Source organism: Dipodomys spectabilis, unplaced genomic scaffold (genome assembly GCF_019054845.1).
Source record: "Dipodomys spectabilis isolate Male_0828 unplaced genomic scaffold, ASM1905484v1 ptg000108l, whole genome shotgun sequence".
In the NCBI taxonomy this organism is placed as follows: domain Eukaryota; kingdom Metazoa; phylum Chordata; class Mammalia; order Rodentia; family Heteromyidae; genus Dipodomys; species Dipodomys spectabilis.
In genome coordinates, this window is record NW_024870785.1 from 17,572,876 (window position 1) to 17,591,152 (window position 18,277).

Consider the following 18,277-nt stretch of genomic DNA (forward strand, 5'->3'; position numbering starts at 1 on the left):
AGAACCACTCATGAAAAGCATTTCAGGGTATCTCACCTAAAGGAAGAGGGGAGACGAGAGAGAAAGAGAGGAGAGGAGGGAAAGTCAGGGCAGGGGTAGGGGAAAAGGAGAGGATCGATGCGATCGGCACTCCGACCACCAGGCATCGATCGACTGCACGGGTCTCATCGCGGCCCCGCCCCCGGACGCGGCCCCGCCCCCGGACGCGGCCCCGCCCCCGGACGCGGCCCCGCCCCCGGACGCGGCCCCGCCTTCCCCGCGCCTCCGGCGGGCCGGGCCTGAGCGAGCTTGGAGGCGACCGGAGGGAGCCCCAGACGCCATGTACCGGCTCCTGTCAGCGGCGACGGCGGGGGCCTCGGCCACTGGAGGCCGGGCCCAGTGCTGCGGGCGGCGCGGGACTCACCGGTGGGCTGGGCTGCCACCACTCAGCCACGGCTGGGTCGGGGGCCTGGGGCTGGGCCTGGGGCTGGCGTTGGGGGCGAAGCTGGCGGGCGCGCTGAAGGGCGCCGTCCCCGTTCCGCCTCCCGTGGACCCGGAGACGCCCCCTCAAGCCGAGTCCCCGCTGGAGCCGCCCTTAGCCACCGGGTGTCCGCAGGCCCGGGCCCCGCCCCCCTCCAGGTGCTTCGCCAAGGCCATTGCCAGCAGCCGCGACCTGCTACACAGGATCAAGGTGCGGGCGGACGACGCGGGGAAGGGAGGCGCCCCCGCCCCGCTCCGAGCGGAGCCCCTCGGTCTCTTGGGTCTGAACGGATCCCATCCAGGGTGGGGTGCGCAGGCTGTGGTACTTCTGAGAAGGACTTCCCATTTCCCGACTGCGGGGCCCGCTGTCACACCCTTGGGGTTGCCCAAGTCGGTTGAGGTCACCGTCTCGTAGCTGTGCTGCCCGGGGGCGCGCTTCTCGGAGACCCGCGGGGCGTGGCCTGAGCGAGAGTGGGCGTGGCCCCGAGTGCTGGGTGGGCGTGGTTAGGGGCGGGGCCACGCGGGCAGGGCGGCCCCCAGCTCAGAGCCTTTGAAGTATGGGGTTATGCGAGGTTATTAGGTTCTTATTCCTGTCATTTTTTGTTTGTTTGTTTGTTTTCGTGCCTAGGACTTGAACTCAGTGCTGCCTGGCCGCCCTCCCTGAGCTTCTTTGGCTCAAGGCTGCCACTGGAGCCACAGATTGTTTGACGATTTTTTTTTTAAAGTAATTTATTGGAGACTATAGTTTCCCAGACTTTCCTGGCCCCGGGCTGAGTTTGAATCTCAATCCTTAGATCTCAGGTTCTTCTGAGTAGATAGGATTTACAAGCATGAGCCACCGGCATCTTTTGCCTGTTTTTGATCTGTGTTCTTTTACATTTTGCTCTTAGGATGAGGTGGGTGCACCAGGCATAGTGGTTGGAGTTTCTGTAGATGGAAAAGAAGTCTGGTCAGAAGGTGAGCTCGGGAGAGGGATTTTAGTGACTTATTTTGTGATAGTTGACGTTTTGCTGGTTGAGTGAGTCCCATTGCTGTTGCATTTATATAAACCTAAAGAATGAAGAATCAGGTGTTACTATTATGGATAATGATAATAAAGTTTAAAATGTGGGACTAACAGGGATGAGAGAATAGCTTCGTGGTAGAGCCTTTGCTTAGTTAGCATCTTCAAGGCCTGGATTCAGTCCTTACCACCAAAAACAAAGAATTAAAAGTGACATAAAAAATGGAGTCTTGCCAGGCACTGGTGGCTCATACCTGTGATCCTAGCTACTAAAGAAGGTGAGATCTGAGGATTGCAGCTCAGTACCAGCTTAGGCAGGAAAGTCTGTGAGATTCTTGGCTCCAATTAACCACCAGAAAAACAGAAATCGTGCTGTGGCTCAAAGTGGTAGAGCACTAGCTTTGAGCAAAAGAGCTCAGGGACAACATCCAGCTGCAAGTTTAGGCCCCAGGACAGACAAAAAAAAAAATTGGCGTAAGACTGAATTTGTTGGTCTGAACATTTTATATAGAACCACCCATTAAATACATTATCACATATTGTAAATAATCCTTATGGATATCAAATTGGTCCAGTTGGCCACCCCAGATTTTTGGAGGATCCTACTTTTAGTAAATAACATGTCAAACATTATAAGAAAAATGCAGTGTTAGAAGTTGGTAGGAGCAGAAAGGTTTTGAAAAAAGAATTCTTTCCCTAAGTGTAAGTATAGACTAATCAATATAACTAAAATTTATATATATATTTTTAAATTTTTTGGTCAGTTGTAGGGCTTGAACTCAGGGCCTGGGTGCTGTCCCTGAGCTCTTTTGCTCAAGGCTAGTGCTCTACCACTTTGAACCACAGCATCACTTCCAGTTTCTGGTGGTTAATTGGAGAAAAGAGTCTCATGGACTTTCCTGACCAGTCTGACTTTGAACCATGATCCTCAGATCTCAGCCTTCTGAAGAGCTAGGATTGTAGGTGTGAGCCACCAGTGCCAGGCTTAAAACAACAACGTATAATCAAATGTTTAAAAATGTTACTTTCGTGGGTGAGGGTTTTATTTTTATTTTTATTATTTTATCTTTTTAACTTTTTTTTCCCTCCCAGTCCTGGGGCTTGAACTCAGAGCCTGGGCACTGTCTCTGAGCCACTTTGTGCTCAAGGCTAGTGCTCTACCACTTGAGTCACGGCGCCATTTCCAGCATTTTCTGAGTGTTTGTTGGACATAAGAGTCTCACAGACTTTGTTCAAGCTGGCTTTGAACCACAATCCTCAGATGTCAGCCTCTTGAGTAGCTAGGATTATAGGCATGAGCCACTGGCACCCAGCAAGGGTTTTATTTTTGGGAGGCTGGGAAGGTGGCTCAGTGGTAGAGCGCTTGCCTTGCATGCATGAGGCCCTGGGTTCGATTCCTCAGCACCACAGAAGCAAAAAGAAAAAAGCCAGAAGTGGCGCTGTGGCTCAGGTGGTAGAGCGTTAGCCTTGAGCTGAAGAGCTGAGGGACAGCACCCAGGCCCAGAGTTCAGGTCCACTACTGAACCCCCCCCCCAAAAAAAAGGGGTTTATTTTTGAAAAATATTTTTGCAGTTGAATTGAGGATGTGACTAATGAAATAGAGGACTTACTTTCCCAAGTTCTAACTCCAGTACCACCAGAATATATCTATGTAGGTATATGTATATATATGTATTCATATGTGTATATATTTGCATATTCATATATTCATTCATATATTCATAATCATTTACAACTTAAATCATTGGGAACCAGGTGTAGTAGCTCACAACTGGAATTTCAGCATTCAGGGCACTGATGGTGATTTTGAAGCCAGCCTGGACCACATACCTACTACACCCTGCCTCTCAAAAAAAAAAAGGCACCAAAGTCTCATGGCTGTAATCTTAGCTACTCAAGAGGCTGAGATCTGAGGATCATGTTTGGAAGCCAGCCAAGGCAGAGAAAGATCTGTACACACACACACACACACACACCCCTACACAACTAACTAAATAAATGAACAACAATTGTATTCACACCCCTACACAACTAACTAAATAAATGAACAACAATTGTATTCCCTTTCTTTTTTAGAATCTGTCTCTGATCTGATTTCACACTTTCACCCAATACAGGAGATGCAAATCAAAATTGTCTCTAGAGGCAGTTTTTTTTTTTGTTTTTTTTTTTTTGCCAGTCCTGAGGCTTGAACTCAGGGGCTGGGCACTATCCCTCAGCTTCTTTTGCTCAAGGCTAGCACTCTACCACTTGAGCCACAGCACTACTTCCAGCTTTTTCTGTTTATGTGGTACTGAGGAATCGAATCCAGGGCTTCAGGCATGCCAGGCAAGCACTTTATCACTAAGCCACATTCCCAGACTTCTAGAAGTAGCTTTTTAATAATAATAGAACATTGTGTTTCTTATGGTTTATAATTAATTTGATAGCCGGATTTCATTTGTAGGAGATCTTCCTACACACATTCTTATTGGGTTTTTTGTTGAAAGGAATTTAGTGGAAATTTGCTCAAAAATCAGTAATGAATACCATCTAAAGAATGATAATATTTTCTTTTCCTTCTTTTTTTTTCTTTTTTGGTGCCAGTCCTGGGGCTGTCTGGGCTACTCCAGACCTGGGTGCTGTTCCTGAGCTTGTTTGCTCAAGGCTAGCACTTTACCACTTGAGTCACAGTCCCACTTACAGCTTTTTTTGGCAGTTAACGGGAGATAAGAGTCTCATGGACTTTCCTTTTCTGGCTGGCTATAGATCATGATCCTCAGATCTCAACCTCTTGAGTAACTAGGCATGAACCACAGGCACCCAGCAATTGTGTTTTCTTTAAAGATTGTAATTGATTTAAAATGTGGAATAGCCAAATAAGGTAATCTGGGAAAAACTAAGGTTCAAATCACATGGAAAATTATTGTGTGTAGGATAAAGTTAGGCTTATGTTGTCTGTATACTGAGACTTTCATTCTTGTACATCCTGTTTTCCATAACATAAAAATCAGGGTGCATTTTCCTGTCAATAAATCTACATTATGTTTTCAGATGTTATTAATTCCATTTCTGAAGACTTTTTGACAATGAAGATGTTTTGCTTCATTTCCCCTGAAGGCTTAGGTTATGCAGATGTGGAGAACCGTGTGCCTTGTAAACCAGAGACAGTCATGAGAATTGCCAGCATCAGCAAAAGCCTCACCATGGTTGCTCTGGCCAAATTGTGGGAGGCTGGGAAGCTGGATCTTGATGTTCCAGTACAGCACTATGTCCCTGAGTTCCCAGAGAAAGAATATGAAGGTGAAAAGGTAATGAAACTCACACTTCATTTTTACTAATGACACATTAAATGCTTTATACTGGAGGTCAGATTTAGGATGCTTCGCAGGATTTTGTGGTTTGATTGCTTTGCAGTGACTGTGCTACTGGCTGGGCTAAGTACTTTTATCTCCAGATGATAATCTGCTATTCTCCTGAAAGAGGAGGGTAAGATTTCTTACAGGACATTTCTCTTACAGCCTTTTAAAATGCATAGTTAGTGAGACATTCCTCCAAAGGCCATTAACTTGTGACTATAGGGTTTACTATTGTAATTGTATTTTCATTTTTGACAATTAGGTTTCTGTCACAACAAGATTACTGATTTCCCATTTAAGTGGGATCCGTCACTATGAAAAGGACATTAAAAAGGTGAAGGAAGAGAAAGCTTATAAAGCCTTGAAGATGTTGAGAGAGACCATGTCATCCGACCAAGAAAAAGACTTGAAGGGAAAAGGAGAGAAAAATAATGAAAAGCAAGACTGTGCTAAGACTAAAACTGAGCAGGATAATGAAGCCAAATACCGGAATGCAAAACCTTGCAAGAAAAAAAATGATTTTGAACAAGGCGAATTATATTTGAAGGAAAAGTTTGAAAATTCAATTGAATCCCTAAGATTATTTAAAAACGATCCTTTATTCTTTAAACCTGGTGAGTATTAACACCTTCTCTTAGTGACGTCATTACTGGAGAGTTCCTTTTCAGGAGTCCCAAAATGATAGAATAGGGAGCGCCTTCAGAGAGGTAGATGGGCCACTGGAAAGTGGGCCACTCTGATACCTGCCTTTCTGTCTGCTTAGATTGAGTCTCATGGAAGGCCACTGAGTTACTTGAGGATTCTCAGGACCAAAATATTCATGAAAAATTGTGGAGAAGGTTGGAATGATACCTCTCCATATAAAGCCTGGGACCAAAGTTAGAAAGGATGAAGTATCACTAATATTCTCATGTGTAGTTAGAATTTAAATTGCTCAACTTCATTCTTGCTAGTGTTCATCAACTTAATTTCCAAACAATGATAATCTGTATAATAAATACCATCTTTTTATTTCTCCCTTTCTGATATTGGGCTTCAACTTGGCTAGTACTCTACTACTTGTGCCACACCTCCAGACTAGCTTTTTTTCTGGTTAATTGGAGAGGGAGTCTTTCAGACTTTTCTGCCCAGGCTTTCTTCAAACCTTAATCCTCTGTTTCTCAGTCTCCTAAATAACTAAGATTATAGATGTTAGCGCCTGGCACCTGGCTAAAATATTATCTTTTCATTTAATTTTTTGGCAATACTGTGGTTTGAACTCAGGGATCTGTGAGTACTAGCCAGGCACCCTGCCTCATTTGAGTCACATTCTGGCCTTGAATTCTTGATCATCCTGCCTCAGCCTCCTGAGTACTAGGAGGAGTGCCACCATGCCTGACTCTATCTTTGTTTTTATGATGTTTATTGAAACTACTTTATACCATTATGTTACTACGCTATATGCACTGATTTTTGTTGTTGTTGTTGGTTTGGGTTTTTTATTTTTATTTTTGGTTCATGAGGCTTGAACTCAGGGACTGGGAGGTGCCTCTGAGCTTTTTTGCTCAAAGCTAGCACTATTACCACTTTGAGCCACAGCTCAAAGTGGCTAATTGGAGATAAGAATCTCATAGGGACTTTTCTGCCCAGGCTGGCTTCCAACCTCAATCCTCAGATCTCAGCCTCCTGAGTAGCTAGGATTACAGTTCTGAGTCACTAGTGCCCAGCATTGGGTGTGTAGATGTGGGTGTGGGTGTTAGGCTTGAACTCAGGGCCTGGATCAGTCCCTGAGGGTTTTTGCTCAAGAGTAGCGCTCTACCATTTGAGCCACATCTCCACTTAGGGCTTTTGGTGATTAATTGGAGATAAAAATCTCACAGGCTTTCCTGCCCTCACTGCCTTTGAACTGTGATTCTCAGATCTCAGTCTTCTGAATAGCTAGGATTATAGGTGTGAGCCACTGTCACACCATGGTCTATGTACTTTTATTCCAGTTTCATTTTGAATGTTTTTTTTTTTTTTACTGTGAATAGATGTACAGATATAACTAATAAAGGTAAATAAAATGTAATTATGTATTTTGTCTTTAAAAATTAGGTTTCCACTTTTAAAATTTTTTTATAGGTCAAAATTTTTAAGCTCTCAGAACCCAAAGTGATCTAATGTCATATACTTGAAACTACATTTTTATATATATAGATAGTACATTTGCCTTTATGTATTTGAAAGAAACCTTTAATGCCTACATATGCTTAATAAAATAAGAATTTGTACACCTATTTCTACCTTTCTACCCAGTAGGTGACAGTTCATCAAAGAAATCATATTTGCTTCTCCCACCATTTTTTTTTTTTTTTTTTTTGGTCAGTGGTAGGGCCTGAACTCTGGGCCTGGGTGCTTTCCCTCAGCTCTTCAACTCGAGGCTAGTGCTCTATCACTTGAGTCACAGCGCCACTTCCAGCTTTTTCTGCTTATGTGGTGGTGAGGAATCAAACCCAGGGCCTCATGCATGCAAGGCAAGCAGTCTACCACTGAGCCACCTTCCCAGCCCTCCCACCATTCCTTTTTGATTGACAGCATGAAGGATTTTTGTTTTCTTTCATGGTCAGTCTTAGACTTAAGGAACAGATTTGTTTGAAAATCTAAGTCTGCATACTGACTATTATTTTTATCCTTGCAGCAAGGAAATAGAGTACAAAGCTAACTCAATTTGTTGATATAGTAGCTATGGTCTCCTCAATGTTGAAGTATAAAGTATTATAGTTTTAAAGGTATGCCTATTTGCAAAGTAAAGTATTTTGCATCTTTTTAAATACTAATCAAGCATTTTTTTCTTCCCATCCCCTTTACAATGATGTCTCAAGGTAGTCAGTTTTTGTATTCAACTTTTGGCTATACCCTCCTGGCAGCCATAGTAGAAAGAGCTTCAGGATATAAATATTTGGACTATATGCAGAAAATATTCCATGACTTGGATATGCTGACAACTGTGCAAGAAGAAAATGAGCCTGTGATTTACAATAGAGCAAGGTAAACCAGTCCCTCTGCTGTGTCTAGCTTTCAAGCCCAACACTGCCCTTGTCCATTGAAAATCAGATTTACCTTGTCTCCATGTCAACGTCAACTTGCTGTAATGCGCAAGCTTCTCTCCATGTCTTTGTGTGTTTGTAAAGCACCCCAGATGCTCAGGTAAACAATCACCAGAGTAACCACTCATCAGTTACTAAACCAGGCTTACAGCTCACATGTGTGCCTGCAGTGTGCTCCTACTCATCCCTTCTCTTTCCCTCAGCTCATTTCGTCTTTTGATTTGAGATGTTTATTTGGGGATAATTTCATTCTTGGAGGAAAGCTGGAATAATATCGAAGAGTTCACATCTACCCCGCACCCAGATTCTCCTGTGTCAGGTCACTACACACTTGTGTCCTCTCTCTCTCTCTCTCTTTCTCTCTCTCTCTTTCCCTCCCCTCTTTCTTTTCTCTCTCCTCTCTTCTCTCCTCTCTTCTCTCTCTTTCTCTCTTTGAAATCAAAGGTTCAGACTTGCTATCCATTCCTAATAAATACTTTTACCTTCTAAAAAATCACGAGTACATTCAACAAACTGATATTGACATAATCTTTTGCAGACTTTATTCCAATTTTGCCAATTGTCCCAACGATGTCCTGATGTCCTTCATAGAAAAGAAAAAAGAAAAATCCAGTCTACACTATGGGGTCCCTACTCCATTTAGTTGTCACAGCTTTTTCAGTTGGCTCATCATTGGTGATTGTATTTTGTGGCTTTGTTGGAATAGGGCCTGTCTGCTTGCTTTACCGTAAACTTTTTTCTTTTCCTTATTAGCAAGTGTATTTTGGGGAGATGCCATGTAAAAACTCCTGCTTCTCATCAAGCTTGATGACTAATGACTGAATCAGTTGTTACAATATAGAAATGGTGGCCCGATGGTGACTTCCTCGTTCCATTATATTTTCTCTATTTATTCTAGGAAGTCCTTTGTCTTTTGTGTTTATTTGTTCATTCCAGTATGTACTTCTGGATTATTATTTTAGTCAATGAACTATAATCTGCCACTGCCATTCTTTAGTATCTTGCTATTGAAATAATAAGCATATAAAACACTAAAAGAAAACTAAGTGGTTATTAGATTGCTTACACATAGGTACATATTTTTATTTTCTTTTTTTTGTGTGTTTTGAAACAAGGTCTCCCTACAGAACCCCAGCTGTCCCCAAACTCAAAATCATCCTGCCTCAGCCTCCCAAGTGCTAAGATTATAGGCATGGACTACCATACCCAGCTTTTTTTCTTTTTCTTTTTTAAAAAATCCATCCTGGAGCTTGAACTCAGGGTCTAGGTGCTGTCCCTGAGCTCTTTTGCTCAAGGCTAGTGATCTACCACTTTGAGCCACAGCTCTACTTCTGGTTTTTCTGGTGGTTAATTGGAGTCACACATAACTTTCCTGCCCTGGCTGGCTTTGAATCACGATCCTCAGGTATCAGCCTCCTTAGTAGCTAGTATTACAGGCATGCGCCACCAGGGCCTGACTTCTAATCAACACTTTTTGTTGTTGTTGTTGGTCATGGGACCTGAACTCTGGGCCTGGACGCTGTCCCTCAGCTCTTCAGCTCAAGACTAGCACTCTACCACTTGAGTCACAGCACCACCTCTGGCCTTTTCTGTTTATGTGGTGCTGAGGCATCAAACCCAGGGCCTCATGCATGCAAGGCAAGCACTCTACCACTGAGCCACCTTCCCAGCCCTAATCAGCACATTATTGTTTGTTTTTGCCAATCCCGGGGCTTAAACTCAGGGCCTGAGCACTGTCCCTGAGCTTCTCTGTACTCAAGGCTAGTGCTCTACCACTTGAGCCACAGCACCACTTCCAGCTTTTTCTGTTTATGTGGTACTGAGGAATCAAACCCAGGGCTTCATACATGCTAGGCAAGCACTCTATATTTAAGCCACATTCCCAGCCCTCAGCATATATATATATATATTTTTTTTTTTTTTTGGGGGGGGTCCGGTTGTGGGACCTGAACTCTGGGCCTGGACGCTGTCCCTCAGCTCTTCAGCTCAAGGCTAGCGCTCTACCACTTGAGCCACAGCGCCACTTCTGGCTTTTTTTCTTTTTGCTTATGTGGTGCTGAGGAATCGAACCCAGGGCCTCTTCCATGCAAGGCAAGCGCTCTACCACTGAGCCACCTTCCCAGCCCCTCAGCATATATTTTTTTTTTTTTTTTTTTTTTTTTTTTTTAGCTTTTTTCTTTTTTTTATTTTTTATTTTATTTTTTTTATTGTAAAGCTACTATACAGAGGGTCACAGTTACATGAGTGAGGTTATGAGTACACTTCCTCTTGAACATTGTTACCCCCTCCATTGTTTTCCCCCTACCATCCCCTCCCTCCCTCCCTTCCCCGAGGTTCTTTTTTTTTTTTTTTTGATTGTGATTAAATGATTACATAATTTCAAAGTCACAAGTTCATTCTAACTTCCCTGGAGCAAATTGTCTACCACAGTCTGTAATATATAACAGTGTTCACATGTTATATACCATATTTGTGATCAGCAGCATGAGGATATTTAGTAGTGGTTCAACCAGATGAGCGGGAGTTCTTTGTTTCTTAAGTCCTGTTAGTTTTGTCGTATCACTAACCTTTTGGATTTAGCATCCACTTATGAGGGAGACCATGTACCGTTTGTCTCTTCGTTCTTGGCTTACCTCGCTCAACATGATTCCTTCTAGCTCCATCCATTTCCCTGCAAATGCCATTATTTTGTCATTTCTAATGGCTGCATAATATTCCCTTGTGTATAGATACCACAATTTTTGGATCCATTCATCTGTGGTGGGGCACCTAGGTTGTTTCCATATCCTATCAGCATATATTTTTAATCAGAGTTTGGTATTTGATTTTTTTACATGTTCATAAAGAACATTAAAATACTCTTCTGGTTTGGATTATGTAGACTTCTGCTGCTGCTGCTGCTGCTGCTGCTGCTTTTTTTTTTTTTGTCGGTCATGGGGCCTGAACTCTGGGCCTGGGTGCTGTCCCTCAGCTCTTCAGCTGAAGGGTAGCACTCTACCACTTGCACGTCAGCCCCACTTCCAGCTTTTTCTGCTTATGTGATAGGAATCGAACCCAGGGCCTCATGCATACAAGGCAAGCACTCTACCACTGAACCACCTTCCTGGCCCCCACCCCTGCTTCTTGTTTTTTGACAAAATGACAAAATTTTTTATGTGTTCTAAAAATAATACTAAATAATTAACTATTTAAAATATATCTAGATTTAAGAACTGTTTTATAGGGCTGGGAAGGTGGCTCAATGGTAGAGTGCTTGCCTCGCATGCATGAGGCTCTAGGTTTGATTTCTCAACATCACATAAACAGAAAAAGCTGAAAGTGGCACTGTGGCTCATGTGGTAAGGTGCTAGCCTTGAGCTGAAGAGCTGAAGGACAGTGTCCAGGCCCAGAGTTCAAGCTCCACGACCGACCAAAAAAAGAAAAAAAAAAAGAACTGTTTTATAATTAGGAATCCTTAGGCACCATATTATTATAAAAATTAATATTTAAGGGCTGGGAAGGTGGCTCAGTGGTAGAGCGCTTGCCTTGCATGCATGAGGCCCTGGGTTCGATTCCTCAGCACTGCATAAGCAAAAAGAAAAAAGCCAGAAGTGGCGCTGTGGCTCAGGTGGTAGAGCGCTGGCCTTGAGCTGAAATGCTGAGGGACAGTGCCCAGGCCCAGAGTTCAGCCCCAAGACCGGACCAAAAAAAAAATTAATATTTAAACCATAGTTTCTCTGAGTGTTCTTTGTGGTAGCAGTGGGCATCAGACCAGGATCTTGGCCTGCTAGGCAAGCCTCTACCACTTGAGCCACACCCAGCCCTTTTGTTTGTGTTTGGATACAGCTGGACACAGTGTTAACAAATGGAGTAAAGATTCAACTTCTGTTTCTTCAAAGTTATTTGGAGATTGTTTTGTTTTGAGACATAGTCTTGCTATGTAACCCAGACTAGTGTTGAGCTCTTGATCCTCTTGGATCAGTTTCTCCAGGGCTGGGATTACAGATGTGTGCCACCAGGCAGGGTTCTTATTTGAAGGTTTTTAATTCAGGAAGAATACCAATGAAAGGGCAATTGTGTCAGATCTTGGGAACTTGATAAATAACTTTATTAATTAGTCAGTTTGGTTATTACTTGACTGTTAGGTTAAAATTATTGTTTGTTAGGTATGTTCTTTTCTGTTGTTTTTTTTTTCTTTTCATACCTTTTTCTTCGTAGTATGGCTACAGTTACTGAGTTGAGTGGGTTACCAGCATTTCTTTTTAATATACTTTAGTACATGGCATGAAGCAAGACTAGAAAGTTTCAAGGTAAAGGTTAGATTACTATAGCAAAAGACAGCAAAATAGAGTGACTGGGAAAAACTAGAAGTTCAGTTGTCCCATATAACATTTCCTAGGTGAGCAGTTCCGACTGGGGACAAGGCTGCTGTACACAAGGCTCTGAGGACCTATAGGCTTTAGTCTTAGTGTTCCTCTCTTCCAAGTAGTATTCCCCTCTGCAAGGTAGAAGTTAGATGACAGCCACTGGAGCTAGATGGCCCCTTCATGGTGTGGAGGAGCATGCACACAGCCTGAGCACCAGACCCAAGGTGCACTCCACTCTGTCCTGTTGGCAAAAACTTAGCAGAACAGAGGCCAAGGTATGTGTCTTGCTATCTAATTGTACTATTAAGGAAGAAGAGAAACATTTGAGAAACATCTATTCAACCAGCTATTTCAAACATCTATTTTAAGAAACATCTATTTAACCAGCTGTCTGTGTTACTGTATTATTTCATAAAACTTACATTCCTCATGTGTGTGTGTGTGTGTATGTGTGTATGTGTGTGTGTGTGTGTGTGTGTGTTTTCAGAGTTCTGTGTTCATTTGGTCAAAATGAGAAATATACTCCTTATACTAAGTTGAGGTTAAAAAAAGTTTGAAAGTTACTCAATGAACTATATCAATCAAAATTTGGTTATGATGTTTGTTAGTAACTTGAAAAAGGGGCTTTGGCTAATTGCTGGGTTTTATTGTTGTGATATTTTCTGTTTTATTTTTATTTGATTTCTTAGAAAGTGCACTTTTAACAAACCAACTGCTAGTTTTCCCTGGCGTAGTTCCATTCTACATGCTTTCCAAGTGCCTAAATGGCAGATACTGTGAAGAGACATATGAAATGATGGTTTTTGTTTCTTTTTTTTTTAAAAGCTTTATGTTCCTATGTCCACATTAGTCCTATTCAGCTTTCTATTTAGCTAAATTATCATTACAAATTACTAGCTTATTTAAAAGATTAAATATGCATTGTAAATTAGTCTATGGCTTGAAAGAGACTTGAGGGAGACCCAGTGGGAATTAGGTCAGCATCAAGCAATGCATTTTAATTCTTTAGGAAGGCTTGTTTTTCTTAATCATTTCAGATTCTGTGTGTGTGTGTGTATGTGTGTGTTGAAAATAGTGTTACCTGATTATTATTTTTAGATTTAACATATTCTAGTGGCAATCATAAAAATGGAGAAATACAATGCCAGAGGTTGCCCATTGAGTGTGAGATGTGTTGGGCATAGCTGAGATTTTTCTTCTTTTTCACGTGTGTGTGTGTGTGTGTGTGTGTGTGTGTGTGTGTGTGTGTGTGTTTAGTATAGTGCCATCAACTGAGATGAAGGCATTTGAACATCTAGATCTACTGAGGAAGACACTGGATATGCTGAGCCTCATGTCTAACACAAAGATTAAGGCTCTGAATGCAGACTGTGGAACAGCTATCTTCTGCTGCTTCTTTATAAGTCACTTGCAAAAAAGAAAAACATGGTGGCAAGTTAACTTTGTATTGGTTCTCATTCCTTAAAAAGAAAAGACAATGAGTTTCCATTTCTAGTGTGAAAGGATCCCATTTACTTAGAGGTTTGTTTGGTTTGTTGGTTGGTTTTTGATAGAACCCAATGCTTCCAAGGTGGTTGTTGATTCATTTTAGTTAAATGCTCTGCTGAAGTAAAATAAAACCATAAAGAAGGATATATTGTTTTGCCCACTTGCTTTTTTTTTTTGATTCAGTGTCTATTTGGACCACCATTGTCTATTTTTTTTTTGTAACAGCAATTTATTTTTTATTTTTTTATTTTTTGTTGGTCATGGGGCCTGAACTCTGGGCCTGGGCGCTGTCCCTCAGCTCTTCAGTTCAAGGCTAGTGCTCTACCACTTGAACCACAGAACCACTTCCAGCTTTTTCTGCTTATGTGGTGCTGAGGAATCGAACCCAGGGCCCTATGCATACAAGGCAAGCATTCTACCACTGAGCCACTTTCCCAGCTCAGGAAGTCAATCTTTTAAGAGATAAGAACCTTAAACAAAAAACCTTAAAGTAGGCTGGAAGTATGGTTCAAGTAGTAGAATGTATGCCTTGAGCAAAAAGGCTGAGCAAGAACATGAACATATATATGTATGTATGTTTAGAATAGTGCCAGTTAAGGCTGGATATCTGTAATCCTAGTACTTGGAAGGTGAAGGCCAGAATCTCCCATGTTCAAGACCAGCCTAGGCTACACAGGAAATTCGAGGCTAACTTGGACTACAAAGTGAGGCCTGTGTCAAGAAATAAGTAGCTGGGTGCAATGGCTTGCATTTATAATCTCAGCTATTTGGGATGTAAAGATCAGAAAGATCATCTTAAGCAAAAAACTAGCAAGACTGCATTTTAATAAGCCAGGCATAGTGCCCACGCCTGTATAGGCAACTACATGCGAGGCCACAGGTAGGAAGACCGAGGTTTAAGACCTGGAAACTATAAGAGATCCTACTGAAAAATAACTAAGGAAACAAAGACTGGAGGGGTGGCTTACGTGCTTGCCTAGAAAGCATAGGCTCTTAAGTTCAAGACCTAGTACTGCCCCCAAATAAAATCTAGTGGCTGTCAGCAGGGCTGCAGGGACAAACCAGGGAAGGATTGCAGAGGGAACTAGAAATGCCTGTTGACAACAACGGGACTGCTGTGCAGTAATTGTGGGGAAGATGGTAGATCATAAGGGGTTGAAGAGCCAATGCATGGAGGAGCAGATGTGTACTATGGGGTGCTATTCAGCAGGTAAGGAGACAGGACACTGGTAGGTAGAAACTGTGACCTATTGAGGCAACTGTAGTCTTTTGTGAACTGGGGTAATGGAATGGGCATTCTTAGCACATCCCAGGAAGTTCAACCATAGCTAAAGTAGTTGAAATTGCTGGGATACAGTTCAGGCTAAAACAAACAAAGGTAAAATGAGCCAGAATAGGAAGATGTTAGAGTAGAGGAAAGAAAATAAATGGGAGGGTACAATAGGGGATAGAGCACAGGGTTGATTGGGAGCCATAGTCATGAGCAGAAACTTCTGGAGTTTGAGATGTTAGGAGTCAGATCATTTTAAAGTCATAGTGAGATTCAAGTGGGAGAGAGCATGGGAGAGAGAAGCTCAAAGGAGATTGCAAATCAATGGAGGGAGGCAGTCAGCAAACTCAAAGCCTAGGAGCAACAGTTCATTATGACTTGAAAGAACAGGCCCACAGGAGGGAAGCTTATTGCTTGTTCGGTTATCTGTGATTTCATTGTGCCTGTAGTAGAATAGAAACCCCATTAGGCCAGCGACTTTGTCTCTCCTCAACTCTGTTCCAGCATCAAAGCAATCCCTAGCATATAGTAAGGGATCCATTGAGAATGTGAGATACTTCAGTAAGAAACAAATCATTTACTTATAAAGCACCTGCCAGAAACCAGGCACTGGTGGCTCACACCTGTAACCCTAGCTATTCAGGAGGTTGAGATCTGAGGATCATGTTTCAAAGTGAGCTGGAGCAGCAACGTTTAAGAGACCCTATCTCCATTTAATCAGTAAAAAGTGGAGCTTGTGGCTCAAGTGGTAGCGTGCCAGCCCTGAGGCAAAAAAAAAAAAAGGAGGGGGACAATGCCTAGGCCCTAAGTTAAAGTTCCTGCACTGTGCGCGCGCGTGTACACACACACACACACACAAATGTTAATTAAAGCACACACATGCACACACTCACAATGTTAATTAAAGCACCTGTCAACAATGTGCAATGTTTTATATACATATTCCAAACGCTGCAATACAGGTGTTTTGATTCCTAGATCACAAACTAAAGTGACTAAGATGCTGAGACACACGCAGCATAGGATAGCCATCACTGGCTGTCTGGATTCGATCCCCAAACCCTGTTATTCCCAAGCTGTATGATTTTTTTTTTGCCAGTCATGGGGCTTGAATTCAGAGCCTGGGCACTGTCCCTGACCTTCTTTTGCTCAAGGCTAGCACTCTACCACTTGAGCCACAGCACCATTTTTGGCTTTTTCTGTGTATGTGGTACTGAGGAATCAAACCCAAGGCTTCATCCATGCTAGGCAAGCACTCTACCACTGAGCCACATTTCCAGCCCCTGTGTGACTTTATCATTTGTCAAGTAAGCATGTCCAATAATGCTATAAGAATGGACGAGGTCATGTTAAAACAGTGCCTGATGTATAATAAGAACTATATGAAAATATTTGTCAAATAAAATAAGCATAGTAGTAAGAGTGTCTGGGATTCAAACTGACTTAAACACCATCAAGAAAGTACCATGTTCCAATGGTTCTACATGAAGTTGGAAATTTAGTCTTTCATATATATATGTATATGTATATGTGTATATATATGTATAATTTTGTTTTGCCAGTTCTGGGGCTTGAACTCAGGGCCTGAGCACTGTCCCTGAGCTTCTTTTGCTCAAGGATGGCATTCTACCACTTGAGCCACAATGCCACTTCCAGCTTTTTCTATTTCTGTGGTACTAAGGAATCAAACCCAGGGCTTCACGCATGCTAGGCAAGCACTCTACCACTAAGCCACATTCCTAGCCCCAAATAATCTTGTTTCTAAACATTACATGGCTGTAGTTATGAAATTCACTTGTGGCTCTGACTCAACTTTAAGTCCAAGGGCTAGGAATAGCTACCAACTGATAAATGTTTCCTGTCCATACACAGAACACATGTGTAATGAGAAAGCTGTACCCTAGAAAAATAGTTTCTATACTGTAGTTCACAGATTACCCAGCAGTCTGTCTCATTAGGTTATTTGTGCTGAATGTATTATCATTACATTGAGACGCAACTTGTCTTCTGTATACATTTTTCCTAGTTGTAAGTCAAGAATCGACTACTGAACTTTTAATGACCATTCTTATTTCATTTTAGATTTTATGTTTACAATAAGAAGAGACGTCTTATCAACACGCCTTACGTGGATAACTCCTATAAGTGGGCTGGTGGTGGATTTCTGTCCACAGTGGGTGACATGCTAAAATTTGGGAATGCAATGCTGTACGGTTACCAGGTCAGGCTGTTTAAGAACACCAATGAAAACCTCTTACCTGGATATCTCAAGCCAGAAACAATGGTTATGATGTGGACACCAGTCCCTAACACAGAAATGTCTTGGGATAAAGAGGGTCAATATGCAATGGCATGGGGCGTTGTGGAGAAGAAGCAGACATATGGCTCTTGTAGAAAGCAGCGGCATTATGCCTCACATACTGGCGGTGCAGTGGGGGCCAGCAGCGTCCTCCTGATCCTGCCTGAAGAACTGGATACGGAGGCCTTGAGTGACAAGGTTCCCCCACGAGGGGTGATTGTTTCTATCATCTGTAACATGCAGTCTGTTGGCCTAAACAGCACGGCCCTGAAGATTGCCCTGGAATTTGATAAAGACCGATTTGACTGTTAACAAACACTGACCTTCCAAGATACATGGAATTCTTAAGTTTTTAATAGAGTAAAATACTGAGAATTATGTACTTCTAATTGCTTAATTGTGTAACTATTTTAGAATGAGTTCTTTACACTCAGGGAAGTAACCTATTATTTCTACTTTTTTCAAAGTGTAAGCTCTTGAAATAAAATATTCTGATAGAAATGTAGTATTTGAATATGTAATAGAGAAAAATCACATTCCACAAGAGCCTCTACATAATATGACAGCAGAAAACAAGATCATGAGGAATTGTGTTGCTGTGTGTATGGCAGCCAAGAGAACAGCACTTATACCACCTCAGCACCTGAGGCTCAGGGATGGAGAAAGAATGGGGAAGATGGTCCCAGTGTAGAGTCTGCAAGGAGGCTACAGACAAGGTATTCTAGTTGTGTGACTCTGAACCAGAGGAGATGCTTCCAGTGTGGCTTACTCATGGGCCTGGACTCAGTTCTTCGTTTATGACCACATGGGCTCCTCTACAGAGATGCTTAGCTGCCAGAGCAAGTGACAGAGGATGAACCAGTACAAGCTCAGAGACCGTTTATTTTATAAGGGAGCCTCAAGCGTTACATGATGGCACATGGCCTTTTCCCATAAGTCCAATGGGACCCAATAGTATTGGAAAAAAGTTAGGAATCACTGAAAGACAGCTTGGATGTTTGCAGCC

General features: G+C 42.3%; 1 protein-coding gene across 2 annotated transcripts; it reads left to right on the plus strand.

Moving 5' to 3' along the window:
- The first annotated feature begins 266 nt into the window (after positions 1 to 266).
- Positions 267 to 17,774, plus strand: Lactb (lactamase beta). Of its 2 annotated transcripts, XM_042687802.1 has the most exons (6): positions 273 to 670; positions 1,350 to 1,416; positions 4,562 to 4,752; positions 5,063 to 5,414; positions 7,644 to 7,809; positions 17,055 to 17,774. In XM_042687802.1, the coding sequence occupies exons 1-6, from the start codon at positions 320 to 322 to the stop codon at positions 17,581 to 17,583; spliced, it is 1,656 nt and encodes a 551-aa protein (XP_042543736.1). In that variant the 5' UTR covers positions 273 to 319; the 3' UTR covers positions 17,584 to 17,774. The 2 variants fall into 2 exon arrangements, with proteins under 2 accessions (XP_042543737.1, XP_042543736.1); XM_042687803.1 differs by lacking the exon at positions 17,055 to 17,774 and having other exon boundaries at positions 267 to 670; positions 7,648 to 7,787.
- Positions 17,775 to 18,277: the final 503 nt, after the last annotated feature.